Raw genomic sequence first — 18,205 nt, 5'->3', positions numbered from 1 at the left:
GTTCATTGCCATCCTCATGGGATACCTTCTATACAGTTGGCAGTTACGCTGCACATGCTAGAGTACTGAAGTTTGATGATGTTGTCAGTAGCTTGTTGGTTGAGGAGATTAGAACAAAGTCTATGGATGGCAAAAAGAAATATGCATCCTTAAATGTGCAAAGGGTCAGATCACAGGTCAGGGGGAAGTCCCAAGAAAGAGGGAAGTCTCATAGCAAATCCAGGGCACAGAACATTGAGTGTTACCACTGTGGGAAGAAGGGCCACATGAAAAATGATTGCTACAAGATGAAAAGAGAGAAAAGCATAAGAAAAAGAATGGAAATTAGGGTGCAAATAAGAAAGAAGAGAGTCCCAGGGAGGACAAAGGAAAAGTGAAGATCGAGGAGATCAATGCAGTCATCATCACTGATGATAGTGACAATAACATTCACTGCATGTCTAGTCTACCTACAGACCTGCTTACCACTTCAGACGATGCATATTACCAAGTTTGGATTTTGGATTCTGGTGCTTCATTCCATGCTACTCCACATAGGGAATGGTTCTCCACTTATGACAGTGGAAAGATAGATTGTGTGCATCTTGGAAATAACTATGCATGTGACATAGTGGGAGCAGGTGACATAAAGTCTTCTTTTGCAAATGGGTCTGCATTTGCTTTGAAAAAAAGTAAGACATTTACCTAAGCTGGCCAAGAGTCTCATTTCTACGGGTCTGCTAGATGATGCTTGCTTTCAGACCACTTTTGGCTTTTAGAGTTGGAAAATTTAGAAGCGCTCTATGGTTTTGGCTAGGGGTGCCAAGTGTGGGACATTGTATCCCCCTTACATGAATCAGGTGTGTCCGATCATGTATTGCAATAATCAAGCAACTGAGTACTTCTTTGTGGCATTGGAAGTTGAGGCACATGAATGAAACTCTTATGCCATTCGGATTATGTACCGCATTTGAGTTTTACTAATTTTGAATTTGGTGAGCATTGTCTCTATGGGAAGTAGACTAAATTAGCCCATAAAGCTAGGGGAAAGAAAGAGCTTGAAAGGCTTGATTTGGTGCATTCGGATGTGTGTGGTCCCATGCCTACACGGTCATTAGGTGGGGTTGAATACTATGTGACATTCATTGATAATGCAACTAGGAAAGTGTGGGCTTATGCTATAGCTCGGAAGAGCGATGTCTTCTAGAAATGGATGGCATCAGTCAAGTGGAACGCTTAAATGCCTACGGATTGGCAATGGTGGAGAGTATCTCTCTCATGACTTTCAACATTTATGTAATACATGTGGGATTAAGAGGGAGCTCATGTCTCCTTGTACTCCAAAAAAAAATCCAGTTGCAGAACAGATGAACCGCACCATTTAGGAAAGGTTGGAATGTATGATTTCCAATGCAATTCTTTCTGGTAGTTTTTGGGCTGAGGCAATGAAGACTATAGTGCATGTGATCAATAGATCACCTAGTAAGAGTTTGGATGGTGGTATTCCTCAAGAGGCATGGAGTGGAAAGAAGCCTTGTTACTCTCATTTGCGTATATTTGAGTGTGAGGAATATGCACATGTGCCAAAAGAGCTTCGAAAGAAGCAAGATCCTAAGTCTAGGATATGCATCTTTCTAGGTTATGGTGAAAGTGGAGAGATGGGCTATTGTCTCTTGGATCCAGAAGCAAAGAAAATCATACAAAGCCATGATGTGGTCTTCAATGAGAAGAAGATGCATGACACTCATGAGGGATGTGAAAATGAGGAGAATCACTTTCCAAGATGTGAATCCACCTTCATATGTTGATAGTCTAGCAAGTTGTCCATGCACCAAATGTGCAAGAAATGGTGCCACTAGGTACTCCCACAGGTACACAATCAAGGGAAGATGATGGATCATCTATTGGTGGCAATGATGAGCCAAGTGTGGCTAATATGCAGGCAGGACAAAAAGCTAAAATGCCCTTGAGAAGAACATCTAGAGTGTCTAAATCTAGGGGCAGACTATGTGATGCTTACTAATTGTGGAGAGCCTTCTTTCTATAGAGAGCTTATGATGCGTGAGGATCAGTGCAAGTGGGAGTAACACGTGATGATGTGCCTAAGTACAAGGCCTATTTGGTTGCCAAAGGGTTCAAGAAAGAGAAGGGTGTGGACTTTGATGAGATCTTCTCTCTAGTTGTGAAGATGACCACACATAGATGTGTACTTGGACTTGTGGTAGCAGAGGATATGGAGCTTATGCAGATGGATGTTAAGACAACATTCTTGCATGGGGATTTGGATGAGGAAATTTACATGGTACAGCCGGAAAGCTTTGCATGAGACCTTGCTCTTCTCCCCAGACACATGTCACATGATTGGCTACAAGAAGCTCTTCATCGTGAAGCTGAAGATGATGGAGAGGATGTAACCAATTGAGAGGGTGAGATTTCAAAATTATCTAAAATCAAGTTAGGAGAGAGAGCAGTGGTTTCTTTTCCATTGACTCCACCAAACCTTGGACTGATGAAAGTGATACTTTTGTTCTTCTAGAGCATTGTGGACAGGTACATACTAATGAATTGATTAAAAGCTAATATCTTCGTTTTCAAACAAATATTGGTAGATGTTCATATATATATATATATATTTATATATTTAAGCATAAATTAATGTAATTACTAGCATCTAATTTGTATCTTCAACCTAGGTGGTCTTTCATCCGAATTGTTCGAATCCAAAATTGTGGTACATGGTCCAAGTTACTCCTCAAAGCAAACATATTTTTGAAGATAGGAATGTGGATACGGAGATGCCGGAAGAAGATCCAAATAATGATGGCGATGGATCTAGGGAAGAGGATGAGATGACGAAATGGGCTAGGAGAAAGATAAAACGGTAATGGAGAAAGGTGGAGATCATGACTTTGGGGAAGAAGAGGGAGAACTAGAGGGTGGACTAGAGAATCAAGTCTTAGGTAGACATACAATAAGGGATGATGATATAGGTGATCAAACAGTATGTAAACCTTGAGATAGACCTATTTGGCACACAAGATTTGTGGCTCAAGATGAAGCCGTGGATGTAAATGCTACTAATTGAATGGTTTAGACATCAACTTATGTTTGGCTCTCTCATTTTTATAGTGACATTTTGTTACATCAGTATGTTAAGTTCCCCATCAATATATGAGTGTTTTGATCTCAATTTTGGTGTACATACTCTTATATTTTTTATCTTTCAAATGACCAAACTTGTGGTCAAAAATTATTTTGGGTCCCTTGGAAATGATGTTCTATAAAAATGTCGGTATGGAAATTTTAACCCAAAGTTGGTGGAAGCGTCCATGGGAGCATTGTCATTCCTCGGTATAGACGTCGATATATACCAACACCTATACTGACATACATACTGACAACCATACCAAATAGCATTTCGTCATCAACACCAACACCTTCTCAACCCCAACTATACTAACGATTTTCGTGCCCGTGACCATGAATTGTCGGTAGACAGTGTTGGAAAGAGGCCCGTGTCTCATTAAAAGAGGGTGGAGATATCTGACCCCCAAGACAATGGTCTTATACAAGAGAGTGAGAGACTCACCCAATTCCACTCCCATGAACAATGTAATGATCACATAGCTTGCTTCAATTATTAGAAGAATAGCTCTCAAAAGGCACCTACTAAGCACAAGTTCATAAATCCAAACTAGATGGTTTCAAGAAAGTGAACAAAGAATGTTGCCACAATTATCCATGACTTGCAACATGATCTCAAGGAATGAAGTACTTGATTGCAGAGTCCTACAAATACAATGGCATTTACTATCATAAAATAATTGAATTCAAATTCATGTTTCACAAAACGAGAGGTAAAACCACAATCTCTTGAGCTCACTCAAAGTCATTTTGCCAATCACATGCTATAAGATAATATGACAAGTTTCCACAACTCATGTCTTAGGTAATTGCATGGGGAAGAATTTTGACAACTGTAATCCACATAAAAAGTGATCCAACATACTGGAACACAATGTCTCGGTGGGCAATGTAACACAACCTCTTTCTCAATCCAATAATTATTTTAATTATGGCAAAAACTTAGGATTTTCTTGAATATGTTGAATTTTGTTTTTAAACACAAGAAGCAAGGGTTTCAAGGTTTAGGGTTGCAACTTCGAGAGTTTTTTACATGTATTATTTTTCAATTGTTGATATATTTTTCTAAAATAAGTATTCAGTCTAAAACTTGGCTTAGATGTGATTTTGTATTGTAGCGCAAAAATGGTCTTTTGGAAAAATACTTAGTCTTGATCTCATGAGCATGTGCTAATGTGGTGTGATGAGATAAGATTTGTGGTGGTAATCACGGAGGGGATTACACACATATAAAATATCATTTGAGTAGATTTGATCCATAACCTTAAAATATAATACATGAAGTTAATGACTCTAGGCCCTTTCTAGGCGAGGTCTAGAAGAAGAATTTATATGCCTCATTTTAAGAAAATGGTGTATCTTTATATCACCTAAAATATGTTTCAAACAAATGATGTATCTCTGTAATGCCTATATGATTAGCTTGATGATAATCATCTCAATCACTTTATTTAAGTCATATGGAATATGTTCTCATATTTTCACTATCAAACACTAGAGAACATTGTGGAGGTAACTTGCATATTAGGCCATAGTTGTGTCTAGTTTTACAAATTCACCCTTGATTTTGAAGTTTACCATGTGAATATTTTGTATTGGTTACCATTCTACAAAAAAGTCCAAATGAAGCAAGTAAATCTAAAAACTTTGAGTAGTGTGTTTATTATAGATGGAGTATAGATGAAGACTTAAATATAAAGTGATAGGAAATATGCATCCCATCCTTTGCTATTCTTTTGTCCCTCCATAAAGCCTTTAGTCAAATAATGGAAGGAAAACGTGAGAAGAGTAAGATTAAATAGGTCTTTTCAAGTAACAAGTGGTTCATTATTCCAAAATCCTAGATAGCACGTGCATTCCATATATTTTAAATAGGATTTTATCTCTAATCATTCATAAGTTTATTTAAAGAAAAAAAACTTGTATAAGTATAATAATGTAAAAAGGTATATTACAGTGTCCATTTGCAGAACAAGTTCTTATGAATGCACATGTTGGAACCTTATATAATCCTTAATGAGAACCCCAAAGCCTGTATATTAGCTTCTAAGAGCCTATTCATGCGGGAAGGGCCAGTTTGCAAACCAAGTGAACTTCATATTTCAAATTGGATCCATGCTTGGTGCTTTTGGAGGGAAACCTAGTTGCTACTTAAGCACCTGCTCTGGACTAGGGGTTAGCAAAAATACCTAGTTTCTGGTTAGCTTCAAGAGGGACAGGGTGGGTTGCAAACCACCCCTTTTGCATGAACAACCTCTGAGCATGAAATCTTTCAATTTTTTTATGAGTGGATAGTAGTTAGACATCTTAAAAGCCATCATTTATGGCCATGTGTCATCCAATTACCGAATGATGATATTACTATGCATGCTTTAAAGACCACAATTTGGTGAGAGTTAGTGGGCTATTTAAAACATGCATAATTATCATTTACTCATCCCCCATAGGAGAATCGAATATAACATTTTAAGCATGTACTTTAATATATTGCCTTATAATTATCATTTACTCATTGCCCATAGGAGAATTGAATATAACATTTTAAGCATGTGCTTTAATATTACTCACCTCGATTCACTCGCCTATCGAAATTCAATTAATTTGTCTCTGCCTAATTATCGTTTACCAAATGCTATTTGCAAATATTTTAGGCCTTAATCCATGTAGACACAAGCAGTATCATAGGCCTGTGCCTCTCTTGGACTTGCCTCTCCCCCCGTCTTTGCCCTCCTGCTCTTGGCGGACTGGTTTTTATAGGTGCTCAAGGTCAGTGGATTGCAGGCTCGCAGAACCTTCTCAAGCTCACAAGTCTTCTCGAGACATTCATTTTTTTCCCTCGTCTTTTTTAATCTAATATGTTTTTTAGAACATTAGGGCCCCCTATAGAGGAGCAATCAAAGAACACGAGTACATTTTAAGCTTCTATGTGAAATAAATCTATGTTGGTTTGGAGTCACTTCCCAAATTATACTTTAATGCACAAGGCAAGCTCGGGAAGTCCATTACAAATTATTTGCCTAGTGGATGGTCGACAAGCCCTTTGTTTGTATAATGCTCTACCAAAAATTGAAATAAAATTTGCAAGATGAGTGACATCGCACCAAAGGAAGGGAACAGCAGGGAGCTTCCCTGCGGTTTCTGTATGACATGACTACCGGTGTGCTTCCTTGAGAGTCCTCGAAGCCGAAGAGGAGTAAAAGCCTCTAAGGAGGTGATGATGCAATAACGGCAGCAAGTTCCATAGAAAAGGCTGCAGATAGAGAATCGGAGGCGCTACACAATTGAGCAACTTCCTTGGAAGGTGCTGGTCGGCGGCAAGGAGCCTGAAATTGGTTTGCTGTAAATAGTATAAAGTTTTTTCGTCGAAGGCCAGTAGAATGAGTGACAAATAGTGGAAAAAGCTTGCGCTCTGCTTTTATTATCCTGCTACATCGTTTTCATAGCTTTTTGCCTGGTGCCTGAAATAAAGTCGTAAGCTTGAACCAAGCGATCTTTCCAGGGCCCTCTTCACATGACATGGGCCCTGCCATTTTGGAACTTGCAGGCCTTACGTTACCTCAAACATCAACACACCCTGCTTGTTTTGCCTTACGCTTTGCAAGTAAACCACACCGAATTATAACTAAGAGGCCTTTCCCGCATCAGGAAACACTCCAAATATGCATGGTTGTGCAGCGAACGATGTCGAACATTCCCGCTTGGTCTCCAAGCTCTTTTTTCCCATTTTTTGTAGGTCGTTGTAGGTAAGAGCGCATTCCCTGTACCAGAAGGCTGGCATATTAATATGCCAGCGCATTCCCCATACCAAAAGACTGGCATATTAATATGCCAGCCCCTGGCATATTGTAGAATTCATCCCCATGTGAGTATGTTTGCTTGGAGTTGCGCTTCTGTCAGCGCTTTCGTGCTCTGTTTTGGATGTAGCAGCCTATTGCAAGAGGGACATTTATTCTGAACGTTGCATTTTTAGGAGAAAAGGGGGGTTAGCCCCATAATGCTCGGGTGGAGAGGAAGAATCTCCATCTCCATCGGAGCACTTGTAATGCCCAAAATTGTCAGCTATAACATTGGGGCTAAGGCAAAAGCTGGGAAATTCTAGCAATTTCTGGCATAAATTCCATCACGGGAACCTCCTCTAAGTAGCGATGTCTATTCATTAGTAGCTTTCAACTTCGAAATGCTAGGGTGGAGAGCTCAGATTTTCATCTCCAACATGGCATTCTTTTGCTAAATCTTGGCACTGGTGACTATAGGGCGAGACGGGGAACGCATTCAACATAGACAAATCCTAGCAGTTTTGCCCATGTAGCATATCGTGGGAACACGTCCTAGTATCTTGGCATATAAGAGAAAAGGGTGGCATCCTTTCGCACGTATTGCCTACCTCCATATCCGCCTCCGATGTGAGACATCCATCCCATCATTAGTGTTATTGTTGTTGTAAATCCACCCTTGTGTCATTGTTGTATGCGAATCATAGGCTGAAAGGAGGGGAGCCTTGAATTGCTCTAGTGGAGGGGAGAAATCTACATCCCCATCGGGGCTCCCATATGCCAAACTTTGGCAGTGCAAAAAAAGTGGCAAGCCGCGGGAACAACTCATGTTATGGCAAATTTTTCTTTTTTGCCATATGCGAGAAGTCCCTTAAGTTCCTAAGATCCATGTCACCCATGGCACCAAACTGCCAAATGGTGGTTGTTCAGTTACAAGGGAATGATCCTTGGGAGGACATTCCTCTAGGAAAAAATATGCACGAGTCTGTTGGCAACGACCCAAATTACTAATGGATGTGGCGTTTGGTTGTTAACATAGTGGAGAATGATCAACCTTGGAGGTCATTCCTAGGAAGAAATTTCCAAGAATATGATACAAGCACATTCCTTAATTTTATACCAGTATCCCAATCAAGGTTCATTCACCCATGTGAAGGTTTGGGGAGTCTATGCCCTCATATCTTAAAGATCTACAACCTAGAATTTTTTAACCAAAGTTTAAAGGTTTCAAATCGTATCCAAAGGTTAAGAAGAGGTAATCATTCTGCCTTAGACTTTCGTGAAATGGGATGGTGTAGATTGTGCTTCCATCGACCTTGAACATTTATCCATGCAAACTAACTCCACTTAATGGTCACCCAACCTCTCCATTTAACCTAGTCCGAATGCCTAATCTCAAGTTTGGTTCATTACATTTACAATTTGTAAATAGGCTTTGCAAAACATATGTTCATGTCACATAATCTATACATGCGTTTAAGATAGGGACCCCAAGAATTCTATATTGTCGATGGCATCTCTTTAATTTCTAACGCAAACTGTTCTCTCATGCCTTCTATTGTGTGACCAAAACTACACTTCAAACACTCAAAATCCATTGGGCATGTGGATTAAGCACGAGTAGCCATGTGAGACGTGGCTCTAATTGAGCAAAGCCCAACCTGTATCCTTGAAGAATATGACATGGGAATGAGATGAGTACTAACAAAAAAATGCGCTTACATGTAGGAAAACTAAGGTAGAGAAGGGGACACACGTGCACAGAGTTGAAGTGGAGTGTTATGCTTGGTGGGGAAGACAGTTTCTCTGTAGAACTACTACTAACATAATTCAAATTATCCCCACAAGCTTGCTTCTATCAACCAGATATTACACTTTTAAAGGCCCTATGGTTTTGTAGGAATTGAGAAATTTAATGCCATGGTGGCATTTGGTTCCCCTCATTTTCCCCTTAGAAAAAAGACTTTGTGAGGGCTTAAAATTACATAGAATTCACATTCTAGCAAAACATTATGATTTAAGATGCCGACCCTCAAGAGCCAGAGGAAACCCCGCTTGTTGGAATTAGTTTTATGTCCTTAGAATTTAGAAGAGGCTATAGGGAAAGTTCTTAATTTGTCTACCTCATTTTTAAAGCCTTTTAGAAACAATTTTTGACAAGAAAAGTGCCCTCCTAATCAATGTTCGACTCTCATCCCATGCCTCCTTTATATTCTAATTTTGCTAGTGCGTGATTGTATTCTCTCTCCCCCCCCTCTCTCTCTCTCTCTCTCTCTCTCTGTCTCCCCCCCTTCACCCAAAATGAACTCATGACCATCCTCCTCATATCTATATGCTCCAACGCTCCATGGTGTAGAGTAGATCATGTGCTCTATTGGTTAATATATCTTTTTTCTTTTATATATAGAAAAGGAAAGCTCCCAAAAAATGGTTAACATATCTTTTTTAGAAATATTGAAAAGGAAAGCTCCAAGAAAATGCAGCAAGAATTTTGAGTGCTGGGACAGATTTCAAGGCTGAATTGAAGTGCCTTTGGTGCTCGGATTTTGGGGGTTGCAGATTTGAGCACCCATGCAAGATTTCTCTTTTATCCAATACTACATTGTCATCTGGCTCTGGCCTTAGGTTCCATAGGTTCCAAAGCTTTCAAGGTTCCTCCAGCACTGAAGCTGTTTTGCCTAGCAAATAGGAAATGAAAACGGACAATTCTGCGGCTGAGATAGAAATGGACAACTCTGCGGCCGAGACAAAGCTCTATTGTAAATTAGCCTTTTTGTTCACACGCGACAATGCCGTTCAAGCTTCAAGATCGCACCATCTGCACACTTTTGACATTGTGTGCAAAGGCTCTTAGCAAAGACGATGAATCTTAGAGCCAATGCACACGGGCATTCAAATGCGCCACTGGCTGCTTGAAGTTTAGTTCACACACGGGAATAACAAATGGTCATCGATGCGCGCTTGGTGCTCATTTCAGCACCTTGGATTTCTGGGTTGCCAAACATGGCACCGATGCGCCATTGTTTGGTAACTGGCACTAGCCAGTCGGAGGAGACATTTTCACCTCCATAGGGTGTGCAGAGTGCGGCAGAGGTAGAGCTGTACACCAGCAGCCAGTAGTAATTTCGTTCGGATGGAGGCCAATTAACACTGCGTGAACATAGTTTTCCATTCCAAGGGCTCCTCGTTTACCATTCCAGTGCACAGATGGTGCAACGCGAGTTGCGCATTTTACCTAGCATGTGCACTGGCCCTTATATAACATAACTTTACGTTTTGAAATTTGGCTCTCCAGTAGCTCACCGACATCCGCAATCTGACACGGGATTCGGGAACACACGTTGACCATTTAGTACGTTCCGTTCGACTCTAATTCTCTAGCGAGTCTACTTTCAGATCGCCAGCGCACATGGAATCAAAAATCTTGCGGACGTCCGATAGTGCCACGGGAAAAAACTATTTGTAATCCGTCGGAAGTTGGAAGTTCAACGATACAGTGTACAGACACAGCAGCCACTTCAACCACCATTTGCGAAACTTTTCACCTCTCCCTTCACACTCGGGCGCTAATGGGTCTCGAAAGGCAAAAAGCGCTGTTCGATCTTGCACTAAAATTATTTATTCAAATGCACTGGCAATGCCACGCACTGGTACGGATGTCTCTCATTTGATTTGCTGATTGTTCAAATTTCACAATCGAGGGAGACCTTTCTCTTTTCCCGAATTAGTTAGAGCGTGCATTGCATATTTGCAATCTCTTTGAAATGCATATTTACAAACAACCTTGCGAATTATTGCTGGTAATTGTAAAGAATAAGAATATGAACCACATGTTGAAGGGTTTGCCTCTTGCGGTTATGTTACAGCAGGGCTGGCTGTTAAACATCAAGGCTACTCTTCTTGTTACAGTACAAAGCAGTACAGGTTAGCACAACCTTGTTTATCAGTCTTTCGCTGGGAATTTCACTTTCCTGTAAGATGCCTTCGTTTGCTAGGAAAACTTGCTTCATGATGAAGCACATGATGTTCTTCCATCAACAGGTCACACGTGGTTGTGCCTACCTTTATATGTCACAATAACATGGTCCTGCTTATCTGAAGACCTCTCTGTGTGCTTCTTAACAGTGCAGCCTGGTTGAGCACATTTGTAGTAACCCCTGCACGAGGTAACATACAATGAAGAATATGAGAAGTTTGTAAGAACTTTAAGATTAGATGAAGAGATAGTGATAGAGATTGGATCACACGGTACCTTCGAAACTGCCTATCTCTAATTTTTTTCTCGCCGTACTTGAGCCAACGGTATCCGTCGTCAAGATCAAGTGTGTCGCTTTTTACTTCTAGCATCCAAGCGCTCCGCTCAAGGTCGCTATTAATTTCTTGGACTGATGTAAGCCTGCAATTAGCCATTTAACTTTCAAGGGTCGGTGAGAATTCGCAGCATACCTCATCGAAGACCACAAGCACTAGCTAGGTGATAAGAATATTGCTTGATCATGAGATCAGTGCCTACCCGCCAGTATCAACATTCCCCGCCTGTTGATGAGTTTGAGATCCTGCAGCTTGCTTACAGGCTGTACAAGCTACAAGTGCCTGCGGGGTGGAGGCGGCAGTGAATTCGCGCGAATCGGATAGAGTCGGGGAAGAACCACCGTTGGCGCCACAACGGGAGATCATACAAGGATTGTAAGAGCATCCCGGTGGGATCGCACGATTCAGCTCAGGGCTGGAGCGGGAGACTGTCGCACTTGAATCCGTTGAAATTGAATCGGGAAACTCACGTGTAATCCTCGCCCATTCACTCCCTATTCGGAGTTCATTTATTCGGAGTGACGAACTGTGATCAAGCTGATAATGTGACACTGAAGAATCGTAAGGATTTCCCGTTTGAAATGCGGGAAGAAGCTCAGGAGCGAGAAAGGATTCTGCTTCTGTTGGGCAGGGGGGAAATGAAACGGGTAGTTGAAACATACTAGACACATATCCACTGCATGCCAATTCACTTCCTATTCCGCGTTGTGAGACAACATCGAGCTGCGGCTGGCTAGAGTAAATGTCAGGGAAGGGGGGCGTCGAGGAGAAGATATCAGTGTCTTCCTCATTCCAACGGGCCAGTGTTTCCATATTGTTCTCGCAACCTTGCGGCCCTAAGCTGGATGCTTTTACATCATCGTCAAAATCGGGCAAGAAATGCCATAATGGAGCTTCTGTGATAGACGAGGCAGCAGAATCCAGTGCAAGCTGCATATCTTCGTCGAAGCTTTCGAATTCCAAGACGTGGCTGGGGAAAGGGAGAGAGTATGTACAGGCGAGAGGCTGAGAAGGGTGGTAGAGGGATGTAACAATAGTGGTTGAGGTGGTGGAATGAGGAGGGGAAGAAGGAGAGGGGGGAGGGGGGGAGGAGGAGGGATAGCTGGGCCTGCGATGAGCCATGGGATGATGAGGCAAGGAGTCGAAGAGCGAGTCTATGATTCGAGATGGGTGAAGTAGGGAAGGATGATGGGGGAGCTGGGAGAGCAGCAATCGTTCACTCACCGATGCTGGCGACGTGAAGGATATGTTGCAAAGGATATCTATGGATAATAAGTGCAATGACGTCCAACTTCCTTGAAGCTTAGCTCGAACTTCCGTGAAGCTTTTGCATGAAAGAGACGACGGAGAAGCCATGAAAGAGCTTCGAATTTGAGGAATTTGCATGGCAGTTGCAAACTTTTGCATGCCAGTTTCGTTGCAACTTCTGTCTGCCTCGCATTTTCAACTGTATTTTTTGCTTTTCGAAGAAATCAATATAGATCCAGGAGGATCCTTGAAGCTTCCTTCAACTTCTCCTCCACTTGCACGGCACCGCACCCTCACCTCAACTTCCTCTCCTCCGAATTTCTCTCGCCTCTCCCTGCGCCGCCTTATACTGTACCATTGTCCTTAAAGGCTTCACTCTCCTCCCATTTCGATCTTACTACGTAGCCTTTTGCTGTCGCTCACCATCAGATCTCCACAGACTCCATGAGGTGCACACTGCATCCCATTTCTTCCATTTACTATTCCTTTCATAGGCCTCCATATTCTTTGGAAATTGGATCCCTCTCTTTCCTATTTTGGAATTAGTGTGCCGATCTCGGTTGTGTCCCGCTCCCGAGATCATTGTCAATCGATCCGGATCTTTTACAGCTTCAACTAATGTGCAGCCGTGGTTTTCATGTCCTTCACATAATTGATCCCAGTTCTGTGCTCGAAATATCATCTTCAGTTTTACAAAGTTTTTCAAAAGCTTGTGACATGTATGCTCTTGAGTTTTTGCAAATGCTTTTAACGAGCATGTAAATGCCGCATATTCACGCTTGTTACGTTCACATAATTGCATATTCTAAAATAAAAACTGATTTGTCTCGCTATAATGTAACTGACAACCCGGTTCTAATACAAGCCCGAGAAATATACCGGAAACTTTTATGCTCGGTTTTTGCGCAGTTTGCAAATAATGAGAGACAAAATTTGGATTTCTTTGAATGGCACGCCTCTTGCTATAGGTTATGGCAGGGCTTCCCGCTTCACCTCAAGGCTTCTATAATCTACGCACAAATAGCGTATCCACGATTCTGGGTTTTGTAAAAACAAGATGGGTTCAGGGAATTAATTTGAACGTGCTGAAGCTCGAAATCGAACATTGGTAAACCTCGCTTATAAGTTAGAGTCAGCATAAACCAGACCGAGCATCGAAGACCACGGAAAGATTCAAAGACGGCCGTCTGGACAGTTAGTGGTTGTGCATGCCCATGTATGTAAACATTATATATTTGGGATTTTTTGAACAATGTTAAATGTGTTTCTGTATAGTGCAGCCAGTTTGAGAGTTTGGAGCACACCTGTAGTAACTCCTGCACAAGCAAAATACGATCAGTTAGCCTCAATGTACCGGACAAGATACAAAGGGCGTCAACAACAAGGTTTACTAGCGAACTTCCAGAACGTCGTGCACATATTGTGGGCAATTCCAAAAGAAAATGCCATGATATCGCACCTTCGAAACGTTCGACCTTTGATGCTCTTATCCGACCCGTACTTATTTCCAACGGAATCCATCATCTTGGTTGGGCGTCTCGGTGTTTACATATATGAGGATATGCTGAGCATGGGAGCCTTCCATGTCGTGGTTAACTTCACGGTTGGAAGCCGATGGCGTTGTCTTGTAAAACATGTAATGCATTAATTATTACAGCGTGAAAATTGAGTTCTCAGCATGAGGGGTTCGTAGTACAGAACTACCCAATAATATTGGCATCGCGATTCGCAGCCCTCTTGGCGAGGCAGCTGGCAGCAGGGATTTGGGTTGTAAGCAGGTTCCATGGAGTAGGGGCCGGCATTGAGCTTACTCATTACAACCGAATCCCAAGGCTCGACGTTGTCACCCCAAAACGTGTTGGTCTAAGAATGGAAAGAGCAAGTCCCGACGGGTAGCGGAGGTGTAGCAGTCACGGACCGATTAGTACATGTTCCGAGTGGTAAAGTGGGGTGGAATGGGCTGATTTTCGTGGATGAATGGTGAGGACTTGCGGTTGGAGTGGCAGGAACGAGGTGAGGAGCTGGGCAATAGTAATTATCTGTTAGGGGTTGGGAAATTGAGGTGATGCGGGCTTGCTGTGCCGTATCCCCAGAGATACATGGGGGGGTTTTAAGGTGAACGGAGGGAGGAGAGTGAGGTCGAAGGAGTCCTCGAGAAGGAGGTCAAGCTCATCAAAGTGTAATGTATTCTGGATGCAAGGCCAAGGAGTGATTGATATTAATCATTCATAAGGCCTGCCCAAGATTTAAAAAGTAAAGAAAAAGGAATCCACTCAAAATGATGTGAAGGAAGAGGAGATAAAGGGAAGAGAGAGAGAGAAAGGGGATAACACATATTTCGTTAATTTTGGACTTTTTCTGTTGTTTTTGGACGAAGCCCAAAAATCCTTCCCAAATGAAAAGTTTACTTTGTGAAAATATCCTTCCTAAATCAAAATTTTACTTTCTGAAAATATTCTTCCCAAATCAAAAGTTTACTTTGTGGCACTATCATATTCACATAAAAATATTGTTTTTTCAATCTATACTTTTGCACCAACATGCAAGAATTTGAAATAATCCTATATTAGAAATTCTAGCTATACCTAAGTTATTTGTTAATTTAATTATTTTTAATATTTTTCCTTAACGTGATAAATTTATAAATCCATGAAAGGAGACTTAAATATTTCATGAAAATAACATTGTCACTCGCAATATGCACAAAATTTTTAAAACTTTTAATAAATAGAAAAAAGACACGATGCCATAAGACCCAAGTTTTGTATTGAACCAAAGAGGTATAATAGCAATTATAGCTATTATTATATGATTACATTGAGAGACGTTGCTCTCAGCTAGAGTCTTTATATCCCAAATGATATAGATTGAACATATGTTTACAATTTAAATTGTTGCTCTTAAAGAGCCTCAATTCGTGCCATCTACATAATTTGACTCCCCATTGTCTTATTGCTCAATGTCATGACAGTCTCTTGCCAGGTGCCATCTGCATAATTTGACTCCCACTTGTCTTGCCAAGCCTTGCCTCTTGGGTGCATTGACTCCCCATTCACAACAACACAAAGCAACTATAGACGCGCTTGGTAGACGCGCAAAATAGCGGGCGCGTCTATAGGCGTTGCTCTAGTAGAGAAATTACGGGCGCGTCTATTAGCGCAGCTAAATGCTCGTCTATTTGCGCGTCAATCACCGCGTTTATTTGCGCGTTAGACCTGAGAAAATACGGGCCCGTCTAACATCCCGTCTATTAGCGTGTCTATTTGCGCGTGTATTTGCGCGTTTATTTGCGCGTTTACACTGAGACTCAGACGCGCATTTAGACGCGGGGTTAGACGCGATCCAGAGAATACAGAAAGTGAGATTTTGGTGTACATCATTGCTTTCCAAACATTGCCCATGATTACCAAAGCACATAATTTTTTGCAAGCCCACATATACAAGAATTAAGGGAAATGAGGAGAATGAGACAATATGTAAAATAGTTTTGCCAATATCAATTGTGGGGCTACGGTTCAATCTCATCCTCAATGAGATCAACCCTTGCCAAAATATCTACTTCAAAATCCAAACAAGTGTTTAGATCTATAAATACATTCAACCCACTACTACTTGTGCCACTCATGTGCTCATAGAAATCAAGATCTCCAATGGTAGGCTCGTTCTCATGGGTAATGCCGGCCTCAATATCTATATCTCCTATCTCATGATCATCCTCCTCTCTTGTATCACGGTCATCATCACGTCCATGGCCATGATCATCCTCCATACGCTCCATATTAGTAAATGTACTATACATCACTTTGGAACATGGCATAATAGGTATGACATGCCACCACCTATTATTATCCACCATTGGTTGATAGACAACCTAATTCAAACACAAATACAATCATGTTACTTTTCTTGCATCAAATATTTAAAAGCGAGTATTTTTATGTGTGTGCACAGTACCTGTTCACATTGTTGCGGTAGTATTAGTGTGTCCTTCCTACTTTGCCAAAACTTTGTGGAGTCAATAGTTACAAAGCCACTTGCATGGCGTTTGATTGTTGCATTAGGGCCTCTTTCCACCACGTCCTTAAACCACTTTACATCCAAAACATACACAAAGAAGCGTCGAAAGTCAAGCATAATGATATCTTGGATTATGCCACAATAATCATCCATGACTCCATTGGCTCCCTCAAAGCTAGCAATGACGCCGCAATCTTGTGTGTTTCTCTTATCATCAATCCGTTGTGTTCGAAAATGCTTGCCCTCACACCATATAGCATTGAACATAGTGCACTACACCAAGAAAAAATCAATTAAATAAGCAATCTAAATTATAAAAACCTCCTAACTTATGCATAACATTCTATATACCAACCTTGCTCATGCATCCCCTAGCATACTCCCATTCTTCCATTGTGATATGCATCCCCTCGTCTTTCTCTGCTTTCTCCATTTCATCAAGTAGCCAATCCACATGAATATCCTTTGGAAGTGCTCTTAGACGCTGAGGGTATGGCACACGAGATCCGTGGTGTGTACGAAAGAGGGCCCTTTCTTCTTGTCTTCTTGCCTTTGCATCCTCGTATCTTGTCACCCATCTTTTCATCACATCACTATTAAGCACGCAAAAGAGGTTGATACTATTACGCAACTCCGTGTCTATTACTTTGTTGCGTCCTCTTCCTTGAGGCACAATAGAGGTCATCCTTAGGTCTTCATCATCTCTCCATAGTCGTGGGAGAGAGCTATCCACATCAACAAGAAACTCAGAAATATATACAAGTGACTCTTGTACCAACCAACCCTCGGCCATGCTACCTTTGGGTCTTGAATTTTGTCTCACGAAGCCCTTCAAGGTCTTCATGAAGCGCTCGCGTGCATGTATAGTACCGCATATAGCAATCTCATCCACCAAATGCATGGCTTGTGAGAATAGAACGTGGAAATGTCTCCTCCACTAAACAAACCGCCTCCACTGACATAACTCGAGCATTCTCAAGCGTGGTGGGATCTATTTCCTTTGAGCTCACATACCTCACAAGCTCGCCCATCTTGTAAATACAATCTTTCACGTCCTTTGATGCACTACGTGAAATGCTAGTAGGTAGTATGAACTGAACCCGCGAGGAGGTGGTTGATTAGTTGCTTATAGCTATTCACTCACAAATTCGAAAGGAAAAAGATATTATGCATATAAAATACTTACTTGGAGCATCTTATGCCAATCATGAGATTTCAAGCCATATAATTGCTCTACACCTCTTTTCTTGCTCTTTGTAAAGGCTCCCTTCAAACACCTCATGCATCCAGTGGGAGTACGAATTGTAGTAATAGCACGCTTCACCGTCGCCATCTCTAGCTTTGATAACATCCACGCTGCACGAGGTAAAAAAACACGCCCATTTGGTCTCTCTTGAGGCCAAGCTTCACGCATCCTCCCTGTGGTACGTAGATCCTCCCTTATGCCTGCCAAATCTCGTGTCCCATTCAAATGCTCCCAAATGGTAGATGCCACATTCTTGAAGATATGCATGGGATCGAGCAGGTGATTGATCTTGAGGTGGGACCAATATGGTAAACGATAAAAGATGGAGTATCTAAACAAAATAAGTGTTAGCGTGCAATCTTCACTTTCAACCAATATAGCCAATCTTTACTTCCAGCCAATAGTTACAAATCCTTACCGGCTCATGCCAAGTGGTGGAGGAGTCGTGGATCCGTCCCAAATTCTCATCCAATCTCCTGCGGTGAGT

At 41.6% G+C, this 18,205-nt stretch overlaps 1 protein-coding gene across 1 annotated transcript; it reads right to left on the bottom strand.

Moving 5' to 3' along the window:
* Positions 1 to 10,756: 10,756 nt before the first annotated feature.
* Positions 10,757 to 11,894, bottom strand: LOC147885907 (uncharacterized). Its single transcript, XM_087396050.1, has 3 exons — positions 11,410 to 11,894; positions 11,149 to 11,292; positions 10,757 to 11,053 (listed from the first exon to the last, which is right to left on the bottom strand). The coding sequence occupies exons 1-3, from the start codon at positions 11,865 to 11,867 to the stop codon at positions 10,939 to 10,941; spliced, it is 717 nt and encodes a 238-aa protein (XP_087252176.1). The 5' UTR covers positions 11,868 to 11,894; the 3' UTR covers positions 10,757 to 10,938.
* Between the last annotated feature and the right edge of the window lie 6,311 nt (positions 11,895 to 18,205).

Source organism: Dipteris shenzhenensis, chromosome 25 (genome assembly GCF_047967505.1).
Source record: "Dipteris shenzhenensis isolate YYH24624 ecotype China chromosome 25, Dip_SZ_1.0, whole genome shotgun sequence".
Classification (NCBI taxonomy): domain Eukaryota; kingdom Viridiplantae; phylum Streptophyta; class Polypodiopsida; order Gleicheniales; family Dipteridaceae; genus Dipteris; species Dipteris shenzhenensis.
This window is presented reverse-complemented; position numbering and strand designations above follow the sequence as displayed.

Excerpts from the sequence above, each read along its gene's own strand:
- LOC147885907 (XM_087396050.1), bottom strand. The coding sequence starts at position 11,867 with ATGTTTCAACTACCCGTTTCATTTCCCCCCTGCCCAACAGAAGCAGAA. Across the intron at positions 11,293-11,409 it reads GGGAATGTTGATACTGGCGG|GCTTACATCAGTCCAAGAAA; the intron begins GTAGGCACTGAT and ends GGCTAATTGCAG. Across the intron at positions 11,054-11,148 it reads AGAGATAGGCAGTTTCGAAG|GGGTTACTACAAATGTGCTC; the intron begins GTACCGTGTGAT and ends TACCTCGTGCAG.